A 21,258-nucleotide genomic window follows, 5' to 3' on the forward strand; every position below is an offset into this window, starting at 1 on the left:
TCCTGCCTGATTAGATAGCTTGAAAACTGTTGCTCAGATTATATTAAAGAAACAGTGGGAAAGAGACTGGGGCATTTTATGAAGTTTAAAACGCTCAGCCACAGAACTTTTAACTCACTTTGTATTTCTAGAACCAAAGACTCTCTTTTCAAAGGAAATGTTTCAACATACACTCTTAACAGTTGCTCAGAGAAAAACAAAATATATGTTTTAAAATAAAACATCTGCAACTATGCAACGATGCGTCACGACTGCCCGAGGTTTTATGACTTTTTGCAAGCAGTAAACACGATTAGACAACGGTAGAAATGATGCAGTTGATACATTCTTCAGCTTTAGTTCTCTTTTTTTGCAATTTTAAAGAAGTGATTCGTGGTAGAAGTAGCGAATCATATCAGTCAACACGGAGACGTTTTCAGGCAGGCAAGGATAACTTGAATATAGGATGGATGTTGTTAGGCAGAAATTATGCAGTCAGTTTTATGTATTCTCGGACCCACAAAACAAGTGCACATTTCTCTCGCACTGATTCGAATCTGGACTTTGTGCTGAGAGGAAGCTGTGATTGGCTACAATCTAGGACTCAGCAACTTGATTTAAATGATGAATATTTCCGTCTTCTCTTTCCAAGACAGTCATGTTTAAAATTGTATGCGATTTGTACAAACTAATTCAATCCCTTTACCCCCTCCTCCATTTATAGAGGCGTTAAAACTAGGTTAGTCTTTGAGAAAGTAAGCCTGTATCTTTAATCAAGTAGAGGAGTGAGTGATTGACGGCTGGAAATTGGAGCCGATGAAATAGACAGGCGACCAATGAGAGAGATCCGTGAGAAAACACTGGAGGCCCCTGGAGGAGAAGCAAAGGAAAAACGAGTGAATTGAGCACAATCATAGGTCTGGGCTGTCTTGAAAGGACTTACATCAACTAATTCATGCTATTTACCAAATCTGACGGGAATATTTATAGGCGGCCGCGCTACACCCATTCAGGTGAGACCCTGTTCAACTTTTGCAAGCCGAGAGCATTGCGTGATACAGCTTTGCAGAAATAACAATAATAATAAAACGCTCTCCATCTGGCCCCGTTATCTGCATATAAAGACCACATTTTGGAACCCCATGATTATCGCCATTACCTGTTTACTGTATATTACTCTGGTCTACAAACCCTATCGATGCGAACGCACATTTACAGATAATTCCGAAGTGCTGGGATGGGATCAGTTTATCTGTTTTGTGCGCGTATTTGTGTCGTCTTCTCAACACCCCCCCCCCCACCACGCCGCTAAATTCCGTGCAGTTTGTCCATGTTTTCAGGCCGATCGCTATCTCTCTGGAACAGGTTGGGGCGGTAGTCTGAGATTTTTTTTTGTGAATGGTGCGCTGCAGGCTAATTAGTTATGCAAGTTCAGCCGGTCCATTCAGGATTTTTCTTTGGCCATCTTGTCTGTCATTGTAGGCTGATCGAGTCCGTCAAGACACAGTCTATCTAAATGCTGAAGAATAAAGCCAGCTAAGAGTTTGCGATGAGCTACGGAATGGACGGATACTACGACCAGCAAGTGCCTTACATGGTGACTCCTGTAAGTGAACTGTCAAAGTGGATTTGTAAAAAACTTGACAAACGTACGTGATGTTAAAAATACAGTTTTATGAACGTAACCTCAGTTGCACATCATTTAATATTTATAACAGCCAACACACTAATGAGGATAAAAAAATAACACGTTTAAAATAGGAGAAATCTTCAAGATTGCCTTCCCTCCCCACTCTCCCTCACCTTCCCTATCTTTCACCAGATATGGGGAAGCATATCTCAAGTACCTACGTCGTACCTCGACTCGACCATGCCATAAATTGTCATCATTATGAAAAATCAGGAACACCTCAGAAGTAGGCAGAAGCTTCCGCAAAGTGTGGACAAAAAAAGACAGTTGTTCGCTGTTTGTAAACCAGGCCATCCTGTTGCAAGTACGAGCAGAGAAATCACTGCTTATTTACTGTGCATGACAAACGTAGAACTACATTTCCCTTAGCACTATTGCTGTCTAACATTATCACACAAAACACCAATCCCGCCTTTTTTCCATATTTTAATAACATAGTTAGTTGTTTTGAAATCCCACACAATTTGGCATGACTGCTAAATACGAATTGACGAATCGTTTGCCACAAATAGTTGAAAAAGAAACCATGTCCACGTGGTGGTCTGGAATCAAGTTTTCCTTTGGTTTTGTTTCTACATTACGCTCCCAAATGTGCAGATACTGGTCAAAGCCAGCCGGGCTGCTCTTGACACTTTTTTTGTATCTCAACTCTGAGTATCTGCGAGGTGTGTTGTATACTTTTTTGTTCAGTAAGAATGTAGTTCTACGATTTAACAAACATTTTGTCTTCTGAAGAAACCGCATGGAGGAAAATGTAGCGAAAGGACAACAAATGAAAGGAAAAGGAAACTCATTGACACTGATTTAGCTCAAGATTCAGAAGGTAACTTTTTTTTTCAAAATTAAATATCTACTTTATAGCGCCCAAGCCGTTATTTATGTTAGAAATATCTCAAAACATAAATTGACATTTCCTCTACCACGAGTGTTTGTGGATAAGTTTACAAATTCACGTCTCACGTTTACTGTCAAACAAATGCACCACCGTTTATATATTCAGTCTCCTGTGGTATAGGGTATAACTGTAATTCTGCTTTAACACTTATATTGTATACCGGGTTTTTCGGTCTTTACACAGTCTGTCCAGATAATTTCACACTATTTGTTGTGCTTGGGAATGTTACTGTTTTAAACCATGGAGATCGCGCATATCTGATGAAACTAATTGAATAAATCGCGCCATCCTCTCTGGCCGTTTAACCTCCTGTTGTTGCGGTCAGATCATAATATTAGGTCCAATTTCAACTTAAAAGACAGCCGCGTGAAAATTTACTTCTAAATCTAGGTAGTGGTGACCAAGAGCTGTTTAACATCCGACGCATGAAACTTAGATCTGATCAATATCGCTGTTTAAGATTCTCATCCAAGTTTACAGCATTATAAGGAGATACTGTTCCATCGTATTGAATGTTAGCACAAGGTTATTAATAAATCCATTTCACGTGTTTTCGGTTGACTTGATTTCAGATGGACTATTTCATCTTTAACAATGACCTGGCATTTTTCATTCTTTCTGTATCTGCAGAACTCTTCCAGGATTTGAGCCAGCTGCAGGAAACGTGGCTCGCAGAAGGTAAGAATGTGTCTCATCCTTGCGAGATAGAATAAAAATGTAGAAAATACAATCGCGACGCCTGAAAGTTGCGTTCCTAACGTGAAACCCAATTAATTGAGCTCAAAAAGAGCCACCTCATGTGTCATGCATACATTATAGACTGTGATTAGTCTGCCTTGGGGAACACAGGGCTGATCTTCCCAGTGTCATCACAGATTACCAGGAGAAATTGCTTCCAGTATACAATCACATCTGCTTTTGGGAGAAGATCTGCAGCCGCCCAGACAGCTAGACTTAAGTTTGAAAGCACAATTTAGTTTTGACTGGCGATGATCTTACTTGATCAATCTTCATTGCTGCCGGAGATTTTTTTAAGCGTGAATTATTAAGACACTAAGCTGCATCTGAGCTCCGATGGTGCCAAAAGCGAGCTCTGATGTTCTTTAGGTGTTGTTTTCTGATGGCAAAAAGTGTTTATATTCCTCGATTCATCGCGACGGGATGCTTCAGGATCTGAGTGCAAGTGTCTTTTATCCAGCTTGCTCACAGCACAAAAGTTTAGGTTTGTAGCTAGTATATTTTAGATCTGTTATATTTATTTGGAACACAAGAAAAAAAAATCCGAAACTCGGACGATTTCGATACTTATAACTTTAGATTGCATTTATACTTAAAACATGTTGTTGTTAATATAAATTAGCCTTAATTTAGCACCAAAATTAATTTCAAGTAACTATTGTTTGTTTTAAATTGTATCAGTTTGCATTATGAATAATTTTCAGTTTTATTTAGAAATAGGTATGAGGATATTTCTAATGTTAAAGAGGTTCGTTATAATAAATAGTTGACCCTAGAATATTTGTAGGAACTTCGGACATAGAATACAGTTCTCTTTATCACTCTTTATGTCATTATGATTTTTAGTCAGCAATTTCGATACTTAATTACAGTGCAGAAAATGTTTACACAAGTGTGCTTCGTTCTGTTTGCATTTCTTAATTACCCTGGTTGTATCATTTAAATAACTAAAGTTTGATCGTAATCTGCGAATCTGGGCATTAAATGCAATGCAGGTCGTTGTCATTCTTGTAAACACAAATGAAGATTAGCAAACACAGTAGTGAATAGAAGAGAGCAGGTTAAAGTACTAAGGAGTAGTAATTGATTTTCGTTGAAAAGATATCTTATTCCATTACCCAGTATTTGCAAGTCCTGCTGCGTTACAGTTCTATATTTCCCCCCTATTGGAACATGTGGACTGCTGTCTCTACAAACCTATATGGGGAATAACAGTTCCCTGGCACCTTTAGGACAATGATAACTTTAAAAGAAAAGTTTAATTATTTTTTTTATTCAGCGCTCTCTAAAAGATTCTGAGCAGCCTTTGAGAAGTTCGATAGCATTTGAGTCGGCTGATTGAAATGACTGAACGCCAAAAGGATAGGAGGAATAGGCATTCCCTGCGTTTTCATTGGGCTGTGTGGGATGACCAAGTGTTCGAAAGTCTCTGAGACACTTAAAATGGCAATTTCACTGAAAAGAAATTGACTCTTGGCTGGAAGGCTTCTTAAACTTACTTAGCTGTTTTGTGTAGCAGTAAGTAATTTTCTGTGATGATCGCACAAAACACAAGATGTTTGTAAGTTGATTACTAAGATCTATTAATAATTATATGCGAATATGAACTGTTTGTAGCAGAAAAGTGCATTTCAGGTTTAAACATCATAAGTGGATATGAAATTGATTAATAGCGTGTATAGCTTTGCTGAAGTATAGTGATTATAATTTTTCACTAAAGTTATTTTTGCTCTAGATTTGTGCGCCGTGAAGGTGAATTCTGGTGACACCGATCTATTGTATATAAGCAAAGAGTAGTCATGAAACCCAGTTGTTAAGTTGTGTGGAGAACATTAAGTGTGCGGCTCCTTGGTTTTGTTATCATATCAAAGCTCTACCAAACGTTCAGTTTGCTTGGCAATATTTTTGCTAGTTATGAATTGTCTCGAAAACCTGATCTAAACGGTCACTGCTTTATAAAGTACTGGACATTACACTATTCTGCGACCACTTCAGCGCTTTTGCAAAATAACTGTAGAGCTGGATTATTGCCATTTCAATCTGCAATGATAGCGCGCTTTGCCAAAGCATTGTTCGTGCTGCAGTTGAAGTTGATGAACAGAATGGGGAGAATGATTGGGGACTGGGCGAACTGGAAACAGATAGAAAGTAACCAAAGTGTGCTCAACTATCCCAGCATCCATCAAGCATTTTGAAAAGCATTAAAATTGAAATGACCAAAAAGTAAATGTTTGTTTCCCTACTTTCTATTGAAAAGTATCCCAGATGATCCCTTTCTGTTGCGCACGGATTGTTAGCTTGTAATATGAGGATACTGCTTTGAGTTCAGAAAAAAAAGCGTGTAGCTATATTTAATTTATTAGGTATACAGGAACCACTTTGTGTTGTCTTGAGCAGTTTATTTTCATAGTTGAGTTGTGCGTTTTGACAGTATCAATTGGCATTGTTTGGTTTGTGACAGGAGCGAGAATGGGGAAATGCTCGCTCACATCAAAACAGTATATTCGCATTGTCCTGATGAAGGTTCTCAACCCGAACCGTGGACTGTTTACTCCTCTCCATAGATGCTACCTGACCCGCTGAGTTCCTCCAACGTTTTGTGCGTGTATTTGTATCAAGTTTGTTTATTGTGTAACCCGATATTCCTCACTGCTTCCATCTTTTGTTGAACACCGCTTTTATAAATTACGCGCATCTGTACCCTGATTTACTTTTGCCATACGTGTCGCCCAGATTTGGTGCCGTGTCACTAATCCCAGTTGAATCAGCTGCCTAATCTTAAACGGCGATAGGCAAATTTCAGTTTATTGATTCGGTTTTAGGATTTGTTTAGGTATTAGTTTGCTTAGTTGCATCTCCTGAAACTAAACAACGGTCAGAATAATAGAATGGCGGTCTTCAAACAAAGTGCTGCAGCAGTTGGAATTCTGCATTAAAAACACAAAAATGCTTGAGGTACACAGTAGGTCATGCAGCATTTGTGGAGAGAGAAACAGGGAGCGTTTCAGTTAGTGATGGTTCTAAAAGTTACAGACAAATTGAGTTTTTGTGGAATTGATACCCTCAGGAAAATTATGCTCATAATTTTCACAAACTTGTGAAATTGTTCATCATGTGGAAAAATCTGTCAGAGTGGCTCATTCCAAAGGAAAATATCACAATTTTGGAACTGAAGCAGTCTTCTGTTTTTGGGTTTAGTTGTGTTTAGAGAGCAGCTTAGAAAGAGTTTTGCTGTGCCCTGAAGATTCTTATTATTGACATAGAAAGACACTGAGAACTTGTTACCATTAACTACCACAAGTATAAATGTATTTTGGCATTCATTATGTTTCAGACTTCTGTTTAGGGAGAAGTGTGTCCTTCCAGATGTTTTGTTGCTGTTGGTTTTGTTGTGCAATGACTATAAATGAGGGACTGGATCCTGTGTTTAATCACAGAAATTAATGCTTTCATTATGACATGATACTTTTGCATTTATATTTTCATGCCTGTATGAATCTGCCAGTTGGGTTCATTATTGTGGAGAAAAATTGATAGTGGAGTGAGCTGACTTCCTCTTTTCACCTCAAAGTCTCCATGATTTTAAGTGCTTGAGAAAACAAACCTCATAGTCCCTTACATCAGAGTAAAGCAAATCTCACCTTAAAGCTAAAATTAATTTTAAACCATATCTAAATTTTGTTTTTGTTCTTGAGATTCCCAAAGACAGAAATATGTTTTATGCGGTTTTTACATGTCCAGCATCGGTTAGCAGTGATGTTTGTGGGAAATCACTGAGCCACCAAAGCAAACACTCACTTTGAGGGATTCTCTATTACCTGACATTTATTGTAATATTAGGCCGTGCTCAATCTTGAGAAAAATACAAAAATTGTTATTCTTAGAAAAATTTGTTTTTAGTAATAGGCAACAAAACAATTTAGGGAAAGGTCCTCAATTTTTCAGTTAATCATAAAATTTTGCAACTTCAGCGGCCACCAGACAAACTAGCCTATCAGAACCTCTTTTCAAAGTTGGAGAATCTTATTCATATGAAGGGTCAAAAAATATCAGCACAGATCGCACCCAGTTTCCTGGTATGTGCTAACAGTCGGCCAGATTTCCCATTTTGCAGAGTAGCTGTAGAAAATGCAGCTTAAGTAGTAATCATATAGTCATACAGCACAGAAACAGGTCCTCCTGTCAACCTTGCCCCCGCCAACCATTTCACTTAGCTATACCCCTGACATGCGGCTTAGTATTTCCAGGATTAACTGTATTTATTTCAGAATTCCAGCTTCTGCAGTTTTAGCTTCAAAAAGTAAATTACCTGGTTGGTCAAAATTTTACTCTTATGTATTAGTGTTCTACAGTTACTTTTCTGGTCTGTATTTTCTCCTCACATGTCATGACAAAAGCTATAAACTCTCCCAGGATATGGCTTCAAATACAGCAGTCATTCTCTGATTATCTTATTGGTAAAATCTACTAGTGAGCATTTTAGGCAATTCAGCTCCAGTATTTTCCAGTTAAAATCCTATCCTTGCATGAGTCCGGATAATGTTGAAGAACAGAAACCTGAACCATTTTTATTTCTTAACTCATGGTATTGAACTAAATGGAGATCCCAGGCCATCTTATCAACTGATTTCATTAAGCTTGCAAAGACAATAAATTGTTCCTGAGGTTTCCCAATCTAAATGGCATAGGAGAACTCACAAGACTGATTAGTTAAACTCATAATAGAGAGCTTAGTTATTTACACATGAAAATTCAGATCTAAGCAGGACATCAAATCAATTTGCATTAGTCAAAAATAGTTTCAAGTATACTCCAAATGAATTTTCCTGTGTACCTGCATGTGTGTGTGTGTGTGTGTGTGTGTGTGTGTGTGTGTGTGTGTGCACGTTTGCACTTTGCACCATTTTCATATTGTGAATTATTCTTTTCCAAATTTTTTGGCCAAGATTTTAGTTTTGATACAAACCAAAATACATATTAAAATTATTGGATCAAAATTAGTAGGACAAAAAGCCTGAAATAAAACTGATGCTTGAGTAGCAGGGCAGGAACAGAGTTTGAGTCTAGTAGGGATTTTATTTCCCACATCGTGGTTACTTGTTATTGGGTAAAAAACAAAAGGTGTCTGATTGACGTTGGATTGGGGTAATTGAGAGATTCTTATGTATTCATATTTCATTAGAACTGCAATATTGAAAATTAAAGCCCTGAGTTACAGTTTTGGGGTTCATTAATGGTTATATTTTTTCTCCCATTTCACATTGTCCTATTTGTTTAAGATTAAAAATGCCATTCATTGACTTTTTGTTAATGAAAATCCAGGAATAAAACAAATTGTCCTTCAGACAATCCCAACTGGAAAGACTTGTTGTGGTGGAAAATATCATTGAAAGGCTTTCCTGTTGTGGATTGGTGCATTTCAGAAACTGAACCGTGGAACCCTGTACCCTGCCAACTCAGTGGTTTAAAGATTATTAAACATGCAAAGAATAGGCTCTACTCAAGGTAATAGAGCAAAGTAAAAATTCCGTATCTTCTATAGAAATGTTAATGGCTGGATTGATTTAGTTTATTGGTAGTTTTGTGGTTTTGGGATTGCTATTCCTTTTGCAGCAGTTACTTTCCCCATGTTGAATGTGTTGCATATCACTGAAAAGCCAAGACTGGGTTATTCTGAGCTGCCATTTCATTTAAATATGTTCACATTCAGTATTTTCACAGATTTTCTTTTTTTTTCCCCCCAACAGCTCAGGTCCCTGACAATGATGAACAGTTTGTGCCAGATTTCCAGTCTGAAAATTGTGAGTAGAATATGACTTAATTTTTAGTGGTTCTTTTTAATTTAAATAGTGTCCTGCTTTGTGGTGAGGTGCTGGTGTGTGTGTGTTGTGTGGGGGTAAGGGGGGGGGGTGGTGGTGGTTTGGTGTAGTGAAGTGTTCTTTCCCTGTCTGTGTGACATCAACAAAGCTAGGACAAAGCTAGGATCCATGTTATGAATGAGGCTGTTGTGGCTGCAGGCAGCTTTAGGAAATACCAACTGGATCAAGGTGTTAGACAGAGAGAGATCTGTCATTCATATGTTCTCTGGACTGAAGACAGATGGGGAACCAATTGCATGCAGCTTCGGCTGCTTGAGCCAACTCTTGTTACAGTAACATGAATTCATTGCATGCTCTATTGAAAAGGTTGGGTATTCACGGCGATAGAAAGACATTACTGTTGATTAATGTGAACAATCCACATATTATCACTTTCAGTGTGTGCTTTCAAACTGGCACCCACAAAGTCATCAGATTTCAACATTTTTCTGCAATGATTGATGGTTTCCTTCAAGTAGCTAACACCATCTTTCAGAAGTTAGGATGGAGGATCTGGAAGTATGCCAGGAATTGAAAAGGGTTAGGGGATAGCCTCCCAAACATGCAGGGTAATTTGAAAATTACTGACCAACTGCGTATGGAGTATTTTATGTGCTTGTGTTCACTGCATATTGCCGTACATGCTGTATACCAGGTATTTGGAGACTTGGTGAAAAACCATAACAAGTAGTGCAAGCTCATACCATTAACCTTTTTAGGCCTGTTGCCATTGGATCAATGTTAAGTGCTCTATGTTACTCACTTTGATTAGTTGTGTAATATTTAGGCATGCTGATATTACTGTAAGGAATGTATTAGTCGTGTTGTGTGCCATTGAAACTCATATACATTCATGCGTTATTATCGACATGAAAAAATTGTTTATAAAAATAAATGTTCCTTTTGAGGCACTTAAACCAATGTGAGGGCTGAGCGTGCAAACTGAGATGACATTTCTCTTTGCTGCTTAGCAGCACTGCCTCATTACTTAATCATATTTCTTCTTGGTCAAATTATAATTCTGTGGATTTAAAACTTTTTATGTACTGAGCAGTGGTCCTCTGTTAACAAGTAAAGCCAGGCATCGCTGCCTTAGTAGCCAGCATGCTGCACCTAAGATGGTGAATTACATGGCTTTTACAGTACAATGACAATACAGTAAACCACATCAGAGTTACTGTGGAGCTGACTCTATTTTTGTGTCATTGGTTCTATGAGTGACATTAGTGTCAGAGTCATACAGCAGAAAAAATGGATTCATCACATACTTACCAACTTTTACACCCATCTACATTAATTACATTTTGCCGACATTAGGACTAGATCCCCTTTTGCCTATCGTATCTGTCTAAATAGTTCTTAAATATAGTAATTGTACCCTCCTCTTGTTTAGACATCCACTACTCTTTGTGTAAAAAAATTACAGCTAAAACTCTTCCTCTCTTCTTAATGGGAAAATGACGTAGTTCTATCTACCCTATATTATACAAAAATATATAATTCTGTCAAATCATCCCGTAGCCTCCTACCTGCAAGAAAACAACAGTAATCTAATCTCTCCCTGAATCCAGGCAACATCCTGTTGAATCTCCTCTGCACTCTTTACAGCACAATCATATCTTTCTTTTCATGCAGCAACCAGAACTGCATAATGATACAAGTGTAGCCGGGCCAGTGTTATGTAAAGTTGCAAACATAGTTCCCTCAGCTGCCCCAGAAGGCAAGCAGGTCATATGCCTTCTTCACCATCCTATCAACCTGTGTTGCCACTTCAGGGGACTGTGGACTTTGACCACTAAGTCTTCCTGTTCATTAGCTTTTCTTAGTGCTTTTCCAATTACTTTATACGCTATACCTCTATTTGACTCCCTAAAATACTTCTGTCAGTGATCTAAACGACTTTCCCTCTGATCTATATCCTTAGACGACCTTCTATGGCTATCCAGATATCCACTCATTTTCCTGCCATCTGCAATCTTATGAGTCATTCTTCCTACATTCACATCTAAGTCAATAACGATGTTGGAAACAGCATAACTCCCTGCACTGATGCCTGCAGTAATATTTAGTTTTTTATTTCTAAGCAAACAAAAATAAAACATTTCTCTTGCCACTGCCTTCTCAGCTGTCTCCTATCACCAAGCCAATTCTGAATTGAATTAGTCAGCTTGCATTAGATCCTGTGTGTCTTAACTTTGTGGACCAACCTACAATGTGAGACCTTGTCAAATGCTTCACTAAAATCCATATAGACAACATATTACCACCACTGCATTCATAATTTGCCTTTGTTACCTCCTTAACCATCTCAATCAAGTAATTAAGACCGGATTTCTGCCACACAAAACCATGCTGACCATCCATAATCAGTTTCAAATTCCATAAATTCCATTCCTCAGTATTTTTTGTTCTGATAATTTCTCTACCCTTGACATAAGGCTGACTGGTCTGTAGTGACCTTGCATATCCACTCATTCACTGTTGGTGTCTTTTGGTGCCCGATGTCCTGCATTGACCTTCTCTAATCACCGAGGAGCTACCTACTAATGCAACACTCATATAAATGCATCATGGATGCCTCCTTCCTTGTTGATGAAGAATTCAACAGCATGTTGTTTTCTTGCAATAAGAAGAGACAACCACCAAGTATCCCCAATCAGGATTGTCAAGAAAGCAGCCATTCCAAACTTGGTTGTTGGCTTACACCATTCATGTATACATTTTTGGTGTCTCAGCTAGGGAGGACAAAATGGGTCAACATTGTCACTGACCCGTTCTTTGAGATAGCAGGGGGTAAAGTAGTGTTGTTAAATTCCATGTTCTCACTGAAGAATATTGGGACATAACAATTTTATTAAGCTAGGGTGGCACAATAGCAGAGCGATTAGCACAACACTTTACAGTTTAATTCCCACCGCTGCCTGTAAGGAGTTTGTATGTTCTCCCGATAACCGTGTGGGTTTCCTTCAGATGCTCTGGTTTCCTCCCACAGTCCAAAGATGTTATGGTTGTTAGGTAAATTGGTCATTCTAAACTTTAGGAATTAAATTGGGGAAATGTTGGGCAGCATGGCTTGAAGGACTGGAAGAGCCTATTCCACACTGTATCTCAATGAATAAATAAATAAGATTATTGCATTTAGAATCTTATACAGAAAACTGCATTGCCTGGTTAGGGCAGCTCTGCAGTTAATTTCTGAGAATAAAACTTTTATATTTACATGGATTTTTAATCAGAAATATCCAAAAATGTTGGTTGGTGTAATTCATTAAATTCATATAGTCAAGTAATTTGAAACAACATAACTGCTATGTTGTTTCGTTTTGTTTAGATCCTCACAAACTTTTCCGAACAGCAGAACAAATAATTTTGTTTAATGCTGCCGACTGACAGGATGTGACTTGTTCCCATTGGTAGATATTATGGGGTAGCATGATAGTGTAGCGGTTAGCTCAGCTGCTTTACACAGGGCCAGCGACTGGGGTTCAATTCTGCCGCTTCTTGTAAGGAATTTGCTCATTCTCTCTGTGGCTGCGTAGATTTTGTCCAGGTGCTCCAGTTTCCTTCCACGGTCCAAAAGCGTATGTGTTAGATTAATTGGTCACATGGGTGTAATTGGGCCAGAAGGGCCAGTTACCGCATTGTATCTCTAAATAAACAAATGAACAAACAAACAAATAAATAAGAACTTTGCTGGATTATGTCCCGTTTCAGTTTTGTTCGGATGAATTCATTTGATTTTCTTTTAATTAGTACATGTTAAATTCTAAGGATGCTGTTGCCAGTCTTAAATAGAAAATTCACCTAAATGTTTATACAGAAGATTTTCATATGTATTGTGCTTTGAAGTCATCTTTGCAATTTCCTTTCAAACAATGGCAAGCAGGCTGCTCTGATTCATGTGTACTGTATCCTGAACACGAGAGATTCTGCAGGTTCTGGAAATGCTGAGCAACACACACAAAATGCTGGAGGAACTCAGCAAGTCAGGCAGCATCCACAGAGGGAAATAAACAGTTGATGTTTCAGGCTGAGCCCCTTCATCAAAACTGGAAAAGGAAGGAGGCAGAAGCCAGAATAAAGAGGATGGAAAGGAGTACAAGCTGGCAAGTGATAGGTGATAGGAGAGGGGTATGTGGGATTAAGAAACTGGGAGGTGAAGGGCTGAAGAAGAAGGTATCTGATAGGAAAGGGCAGTAGACCAGGGAAGAAAGGGAAGGAAGAGAGGAGCCAGAGCGAGATGATTGGCAGGTAGAAGAGAAGGGGTATGATGGTAACTGAAAAGGGAAGGGAAAAAGAGAGAAGAGGGAAAAGTGGAAGTAATCACCAGAAGTTGCAGAAATAGATATCTATACCATTAAGTTGGCTACCCAGATGGAATATAAGTGATGCCCCTGCAGTCTGAGAATAACCTCATCGTGGCAGTAGAAGAGGCCATGGGCAGACATAACAGAATGTGAAAGGGAAGCAGACTTGAAATGGTAACCGTTGGGATACCCTGCCTTTTGCTGTGGACAGACTGAAAATGTTGCTTTCGCTGCTCTCTATTGTAAATCGGGCAAGTTAGCACCTGCAGGAATTGCCAACTCAGCTGCTTGTTGTAGAAGACATTTTAGGATAAATTGTTTTCCTTTAGAAGTTGTTGTAATATCTTATTTGCAAGACTGATTGTACTGTCATTGTGTGCAATGATTCTATGTTGCTATATGGTAATCTTTGTTCAAATCAAGGTGACCCTTTTCACTGAATTGTGATCAGGAGAGTTGTGGGATCAAAAAGGGGCGGCTCATTCAGACATCATGGTGCAAATTTCTACATGAACTCCCATGTCTACTGATATCTTTGTAATTGTTCATAAATATGTATGTCTAACCTCATCTCGTCATTGTTTTGTTTTAAAGAGCGTCTGCTTTTTCTCACAACAGCCTTCCCTTCACTATTGAAATGTGGATTTCTAATGCAGTGACAGATGTCGAAAAACTAGTTTGGCAAATTGCTCTGACAGTAAACCTGTTAACAGTTCAGTGCTGTTGTAGCTTTTTAAAGAATGCTGAGGTTGTTTAAGGAAGGGATCCAGTTTACTTGTACCATTTGTTAAGTCTCTTGGCTTCTTACTCCCCGACTCACCCCACACTACTGTTCCTCATGTGAGTGCAGGCAGTGAGTGACAGATGTCCATTCTTCTGTTTTGAAATGGAGAGAATCAAGCTCATCTCTGATTGAGATTTTGCCACACTCTGCGCTTTGTAGGTCCTTGAAGATTGATGAAGAAAGTCAATTTCAGCAGATGCATTTCCTTTCTGTGAAGGCTTTCTGGGACCATTTGAACCACCCCATTGCATCCTGGGTCAGATTAGTTAAATCATTGCAGATCCAGTTATGTTAGATTTTCCTCAAAAGTAATTGAGGTGTGAGATTGCACCCACTGGACAATGCAGCAAACCATTTTACACTGGTTGAATATTTACTGGATTCAGGTTTACAAATAACACACTGTACTAAATTAAATTTGTGAACTTTTTTGTATCAGAAATGTAGTCAATACTGCTTTTATTTTTAGATACAAAATGGAAAATGCTTCATAAGGTACAGATAAGGGACCTGATAGCCTCTAATTCTTGGTATTAACTATTTTCATCTATTCCCTTTAAATATTACTCAGCAATTTCACTTGTCATTTAATATCAAAACATGACTGTGAAAACATGAGGCAGTACATGAGCGGGTCAGCCCCATTGTTTTACCAGATGGTCACCAGTCTGTTCTAAGGGGCTGTGGCTCCTATGCTGTGACATGGAGCTGAAAAATCTTGTCTTTCTTGCTACCTAGTGATGCCTTGCAATTTATAACATATCATAAAAGAGAACATTTTATTTAAAAGAATAAAAGGATCGATGTACCACATCTTCAGTGCTTCTTTTTGGCAGTTAAGAGATCCATAGTTCTTACAATAAGAGAGTAGCTTAAGGATCGTGAGGGGCAAAATTTGGTATTGTGAAGAAAATGCTTTCTACAGAGAGTGGTTATGCTCTAGGGGTGGCACAAAAAGCAGTTAAGGCATTCAAAAAGGAATCAACGGAAAATCTGCTAGAGGAAACTAAAACCTCAACCTTTGTTCTGCCTCCACAGTTGCTGTTTGACCTGCTGGGTTCCTCCAGCAGAATATTTTTTGCCCTAGATTACAGAATCTGTATTATCTTGTGTCTTGATTTCAAAAAGGCACAGATGGACAGTTGAGATAGGATATTTTGCTGGACTATGGCAAAAAGGTGAGGATGTGGAGCTCAGTCACAAACAAGAGAAAATCTGCAGATGCTGGAAATCCAAGTAACACACACACAATGCTGGAGGAACTCAGAAGGCCAGGCAGCATCTGTGGAAAAGAGTAAACAGTCAACATTTTGGGCCGAGACCCTTCATCAGGAACTCTGATGGGATTGAACTTGATGGGCTGAATGGCTTCCTCCTGTGCTGGAGTAGCTCTTTGATTCCATTTATAAAAGTGAATTGCATGGAGTTATCTCATCACTTCCAGAATGCCTGGGAACCAGAACGGTCTACTTCACAGAGTTTTAAAACAGGAATTCTGCGTATCTCCACAGTCATATATTTTATAAATTAGAATTTGAAAAGGAAATATGATCAGAGATCCAGGTTTGTACTCCAAGTGTTCTAGTAAAATAGATATGAGAATTGCACTTACTGCGGAAGAATTATTTCTGTGCTTACTTGCTTATTATGATATAGAAGGAGACCATTAAGCCTGTCAGGATCATGCTGTCTCCAAGCCAAGCTATTCCATTTTCCTTCCTTTTTATTTCTCTGTAGTTCTGGAACTTATTCTCCCTAAGATGCCCAGCTGATTCAATTTGATTCTTTCTATATTGATTTACCCCAAGGGTTGAATTAAGTAGCTAATTCCATCCCAATCCCCAGCCCCCCACCTGTATATCTTTGGAATGTGGGAAAAAGCAGAGAACCCAGAGAAAAGCAGACAGCAGAAAGAACGTGTAAACACCACATAAATTGTACCCAAGGACAGGTTTGTACCTCAGTCCCTGGAGCTTCGTGCCTTTGCATACAGTACCTATTATTTTGAGGATTCTGGCGGAACAGTGTATTGTATGAAAAAAAAAGAAAAAAGAGAAGATAAAAGTATGGAAACTCTTTTGTTGAGTAGTGAAGCTTTTAAATTCCATTTCTGCATTCTGGTGTTTGATGGTTTGTTTCTAAAAGGAGAAAAAAAATCTAATTTGATTCATTAATGGGAGAAAAAAATAATTTAATCATTTGCAAAAGGCTTATTGCATGGTAAAACTAACCTTATTTAATAACCTAACTGCAGCCTCTGTAGTCTTTATGAATAAGATTGTCAGAGTGAATTGTCCCCTCTCCTGTCTGAATGTTGCTGCCACGATCATGCCGAGTTTGGGTTTGGAACTAATGAAGAATTAAAATATCAGAAATATCTTTAGAATCTAAGCAGACAACTTGGAATGAAGCCCAGTTTCCTTTTGGACTGTCAATGTGACACAGCAGTTTCAGTTGTTAAGACCTGTCTTTGGCTTTGCCATGAGCCGGTTACATGAAACTGAACCACCCCAGGAACTTCAACTGAAGCCAGTCCATTAAGCTCTGATAAATCCCCAATATAATAGAGATGGAGACAGTTACTGGAACTTCATGCAGTCACCAATCATCCCATTTACAAAATGCCATCTCTATATGCCTTGTAAGCCTAATTGATTAATCCTCCAATATAATCCTTCTAAAAGTCTCAAGACCTTTCAAAACAGGAATGATGTTTATCTTTTGTAACATTATAAAAATATATGTTCTAATGGGTATTTTAAACCTAGATTAGATAGATGAAACTACCGAGTTTTTTTTAAATTCCATGCATCTGGGAAAAACATTATTTTGAAAATTCTTGTGTTACTGCCCTTGATATAAAGATGAATTTAAATATGAATAAATGACAAAAATTCTGCTTTAGTTATCCACGTGGATAAAACACAAGCGTAGCTTCATAATGTTAGTTTTAGAGGCTCAGAAGAATAATTATACAGTGGATTCCTACTGATTGGGCCATCGGTTAATCGGGGCAGCCACTTATTTGGGAAAGCTCTTAAAGATGAAAAGCAAATCAAGAAACTAGCCAGGATTCTCTACATTTAATTGGGACACTATGCAGCTCAATCAGGACAGAAGACGGTTGCCAAGCAGCTTCTAACTAGCATCAGTTGTGTACGCATACTTGTGTAGCCACTAGATGTTACTTTGTGTTTCGAGCAAACAGTTTCTAAATAGGGTCAGCTGCGTGTGTTCGTGTGCAAAAAGCAGTGATTTTTGTCACCGATAATTGGCGAGAAATAAGCAGTAAAACAATTCAGAACCGTTTTGCTCACTGCAGTTTCAAGCATTGAGGTTTGGAGGTGTCAGAAATGGCCGGGAATGAAAATGAAATGATTTCACTACTTCAGCAAGTTAGGAACAATGAAGAATTTGAAGCTATCAATAACATTCTGAATATTACAATGAGAATGAAGACTTGGATGATGCAATCACCGAAAGCATTGTATGAAGGCAGTCCATTATCTGCACTAGGTGTCTGTGCTTATTATGTTCATTTGCAGTCAATCAAAAGAACATGGCAACATACATCAGGTTAATTCCTTCATCGATATCTATTAGGAACGAATACACAATTTAATTGTACGGTATTATAACACAGTAGTGTTGTGTATTTAATATTTCAGTAATATTTGAGGAATAATGTAAATTTATTGTTTTATTAAGCATTGATTGTTTGTTTAAATAATTCATTATAGGTATATAGGAAAGTGCATGAATGGTATACGTTGCCATGCCACCACGTCATCAGTGTGCTCCTTGCTCAAAGTAAAAATGAAGCTTATGTGCATCTCTCAGGCACCCCTGTTTTTCTTTCAATTAGTTTTATGTGTTGGAATTATTAAACATGACAGGTAGTGTTCTAATTTGTTCCGTATTTCATTTAAGTATATAATTTCTTACTCTGGAAAACGTCAGTTTGTCTTTTTTATACTTTAAGAATTATTTCCGTAAAACATTGGCTAATTGGGGCAGCCACTTAATTTGGGCCAAAATGTACTGGTTCGGATGTGTCCCGGAATCCACTGAATTATGCTGTGGTTTATTCCCTCAGTTTTGTGTTGAAAAGTGACTATTTTATGTACATCAGAAATAACTGAAAATAAAATGGCCTTTTAAAATAAATAACATTAACATGTAGAGTTATTTTAGGCCAATATCAAAGAGTTTTTTTTCTTATTAGTGAACGTTGATTATGCAGATAAGACATTGGCACTAAGGCCTTTTAAACTTGTAATTGGCCCTTTTTTTTACCTTCTTATGAATTAATCTTTTTCATGTATGCAGACCATTTTTCCAAATCTAAGTGTGTGCAGCAGATTCTTTATGGTGCATTGACATTAGCAGAATGGCCATAATGCAGAGCTGTTTGTGAAAGCCCATATTGTGGTCAATTACTGTGTTGAGAGTCTTTCAGTATAATACTATTTTTTTTGATGGCCTCTTGTTCATGGATTTCATCCATTCATTTGTCCTTTTTAGACGTACCAATCACGACCAGCTTGCACCCAAACTTCCGTAACTTAGTGCTGCTGTGCTGCAACCAACAGGCTAATACTGGCTCGGAAAGTTAAGGAGCTAATCAATAAGTCCACCCTTTCTCCAGTGAAAAGCAGGTGGAGTGACGTTAAGCTAAATCTCTTTGAAAAGCACTTTGAAATGCTTCAGCACCGTGATTGTAGCTTTGTAGTTTTTGCTTTTGTTTTAAACTACATCACCAGATTGGGGTTGTCTGCTAAAATGCTAGAAAGCTACCTTGGAGAAATTAGGTCCGATGAAAATCATCTTTCTACCATTGCATAACCTCGTCTCTAATTCAACAAGGTTCCATCTAGTTTTGATTATAGAAGATACCTCTTTTTTGTTAACCCATTCTACCATAGTTTAAACCGGGAATATATTAAAGGCTCTTACAAAAGAAAAATTACATCACAGTTTTCAGTCCACAGTATTACTAATCTCTGAGCAGAGATAGCTCCTGCTGTTGTGGCAGCTGGCTTACTGCCGAGTTGTGTCTTGTGAGGAAAGTCATGTGTAACTTGTACACTTTGGTTATATTACCAAAAACAAGCTTACAAATGAAACAGTCAGATCCCAATGGCTAAAATCTCACTTTATCCAGTGATAGTGTAATATTTGTAAATGATCCACTACTTTTCAATAAACATGAAATAACATTAATATTGCTAATGTGAATTCCCACTATATTTGCCACATTTTCATTTTCATGTATCTGTGAGCTTGCGTTCTTTAGAAACTGGAAAATATTAAAATCAGTTTTGAAATATGAATACTCTGTTTGTTCCATCTTTGCCTATAATAACTGTGCTCGAGCAAAGCAAAAAGTGCTGAGTCCACACCGTAGCCAGAACTATTTGCAGTTTTTTGACTAATTAATGCTATGTCTGATTTGTTAACCTTTATACTTTTCAACATTACAACATAGAGAAAGCCTGGAAAGAATGCAATTATAAAGTTTGAAATGCCAGTGAATACAATTTATGCTACTTTTCTTCTCACCAATTTCCTTACACTCCCTCCCCACCTGCCCATCCAACAATTCTCCTAAAAGAAGTTACTCTGTACTGGAGGGGTTCCTTGGAGAATCAGTTTTATGTAAAATGTATGAGCCATAACATTATACATTAGCAGGCTACCTGACTAACATAATGCTTATAGCTGGATTATCCAAAATCTACACACGTGAACTTCCAGCAGAGGTAAATGGACAAAGTTCAGAATTGCTATCCTAGCAGACTATCACTTTATGATAAGGTGAATTAGAGTACTCTTTTGCTGTATTGTTTTAGGTGGCTATTTACAGACCACTTGAATAAATGAACCAACTCCATAGATCATTGGATTATATTAGATTTCAAATTTTGACAATAGTAGAATCTTTGATTGCATGACGATTGTGAGCAGTTTTAAGTCCTTTATTTAAGAAAGGATGTCCTGACATTGGAGAGGGTTCAGAGGAGGTTCATGTGAATGATTCTGGGAAAGAAAGGCAATCATATGAGGAGAGTTTGATGGCTATGGGCCTTTACTTGCTGGAATTTAGGAGAATGGCGGGAGGGGGGCTGTTGAAGGGATCACATTGAAACCTATCAAATACTGAAAGGCCTCGATAAAGTGGATGTGGAACGGATGTTTCCTGTGGTGGGGCAGTCTAGAACCAAAGAGCACAGCCTCAGATGGAAGAACATCCATTTAGAACAGAGACGAGGACATGTTTTTTTTTTGCAAGTGAGCGATGAATCTATGGAATTTTTGCCACAGGATGCCAGATCATTGGGTGTGTTTAAGGCAGAGATTGATAGGCTCTTAATTAGTCAGGGCATGAAAGGTTATGGGGAGAAGGCAGAATAGGGGTTGAGAGGGAAGTGGATCAGCCATGATGAAATGGCACAGCACACTTGATGGGCTGAATGGCCTAATTTTCCTCTTATGTGTTATGGTCTTGTGGTCTGAAAATGTTCCTGCTAGCAGTGTTGCCTTGTGTACATGCACATTAATAGTTGAAAAGCAAAAAAGCTGTTGATAGTAGAAATTTGAAATTAACTGGAAATTGATAGAAACAGGTCAAGTATCATCTTAGGAGAAACAGACAATGCTTTAGGTTGATGCCTTCAGCAGGTCCATTCTGATAAATAGTTATTGATTTGAAATATCAACTACAATTCACTTTCCACAGATGTTCCCTGTATATTTTCAGCATTTTCTGTTCTAATTATCTATGTTTATCAGTTTGAAACAATGATAAAGCTATATTGTTTGGATATTTTTCTGAAGCTCCACACCTCTTGTAAACACCCATCAAAAGTCTGCTGATTAGTCTTCGTATCTGAGGTACGATCAAGGAAATGTTCAGTCCTTTGTTGCCCTTCTCCCAGTGAAAAAATAGCTCTCCCTTTCCATAAGTGTGGGGAGTCTAAGGCACACAATATCTTGGGGAAAAACAG

The 21,258-nt window shown here is 38.1% G+C and overlaps 1 protein-coding gene across 5 annotated transcripts in view; it reads left to right on the plus strand.

The window, feature by feature from the left end:
• The first annotated feature begins 844 nt into the window (after positions 1-844).
• Positions 845-21,258, plus strand: part of etv1 (ETS variant transcription factor 1) — a 135,602-nt gene continuing 115,188 nt past the window's right edge. For 2 of the 5 annotated variants that reach the window (XM_063043774.1, XM_063043777.1), the window contains exons 1-5: positions 846-992; positions 1,462-1,585; positions 2,405-2,492; positions 3,195-3,242; positions 9,050-9,103. In XM_063043774.1, the coding sequence (XP_062899844.1) occupies positions 1,529-1,585; positions 2,405-2,492; positions 3,195-3,242; positions 9,050-9,103 (247 nt within the window). In that variant the 5' untranslated portion in view covers positions 846-992; positions 1,462-1,528. Of the gene's footprint in view, positions 993-1,461; positions 1,586-2,404; positions 2,493-3,194; positions 3,243-3,440; positions 3,787-9,049; positions 9,104-21,258 lie in introns of those variants that run through there. The other 3 variants (XM_063043776.1, XM_063043778.1, XM_063043775.1) reach the window with 2 other exon arrangements.

The sequence above is a fragment of the Mobula hypostoma genome, chromosome 3 (assembly GCF_963921235.1).
Source record: "Mobula hypostoma chromosome 3, sMobHyp1.1, whole genome shotgun sequence".
In the NCBI taxonomy this organism is placed as follows: Eukaryota; Metazoa; Chordata; class Chondrichthyes; order Myliobatiformes; family Myliobatidae; genus Mobula; species Mobula hypostoma.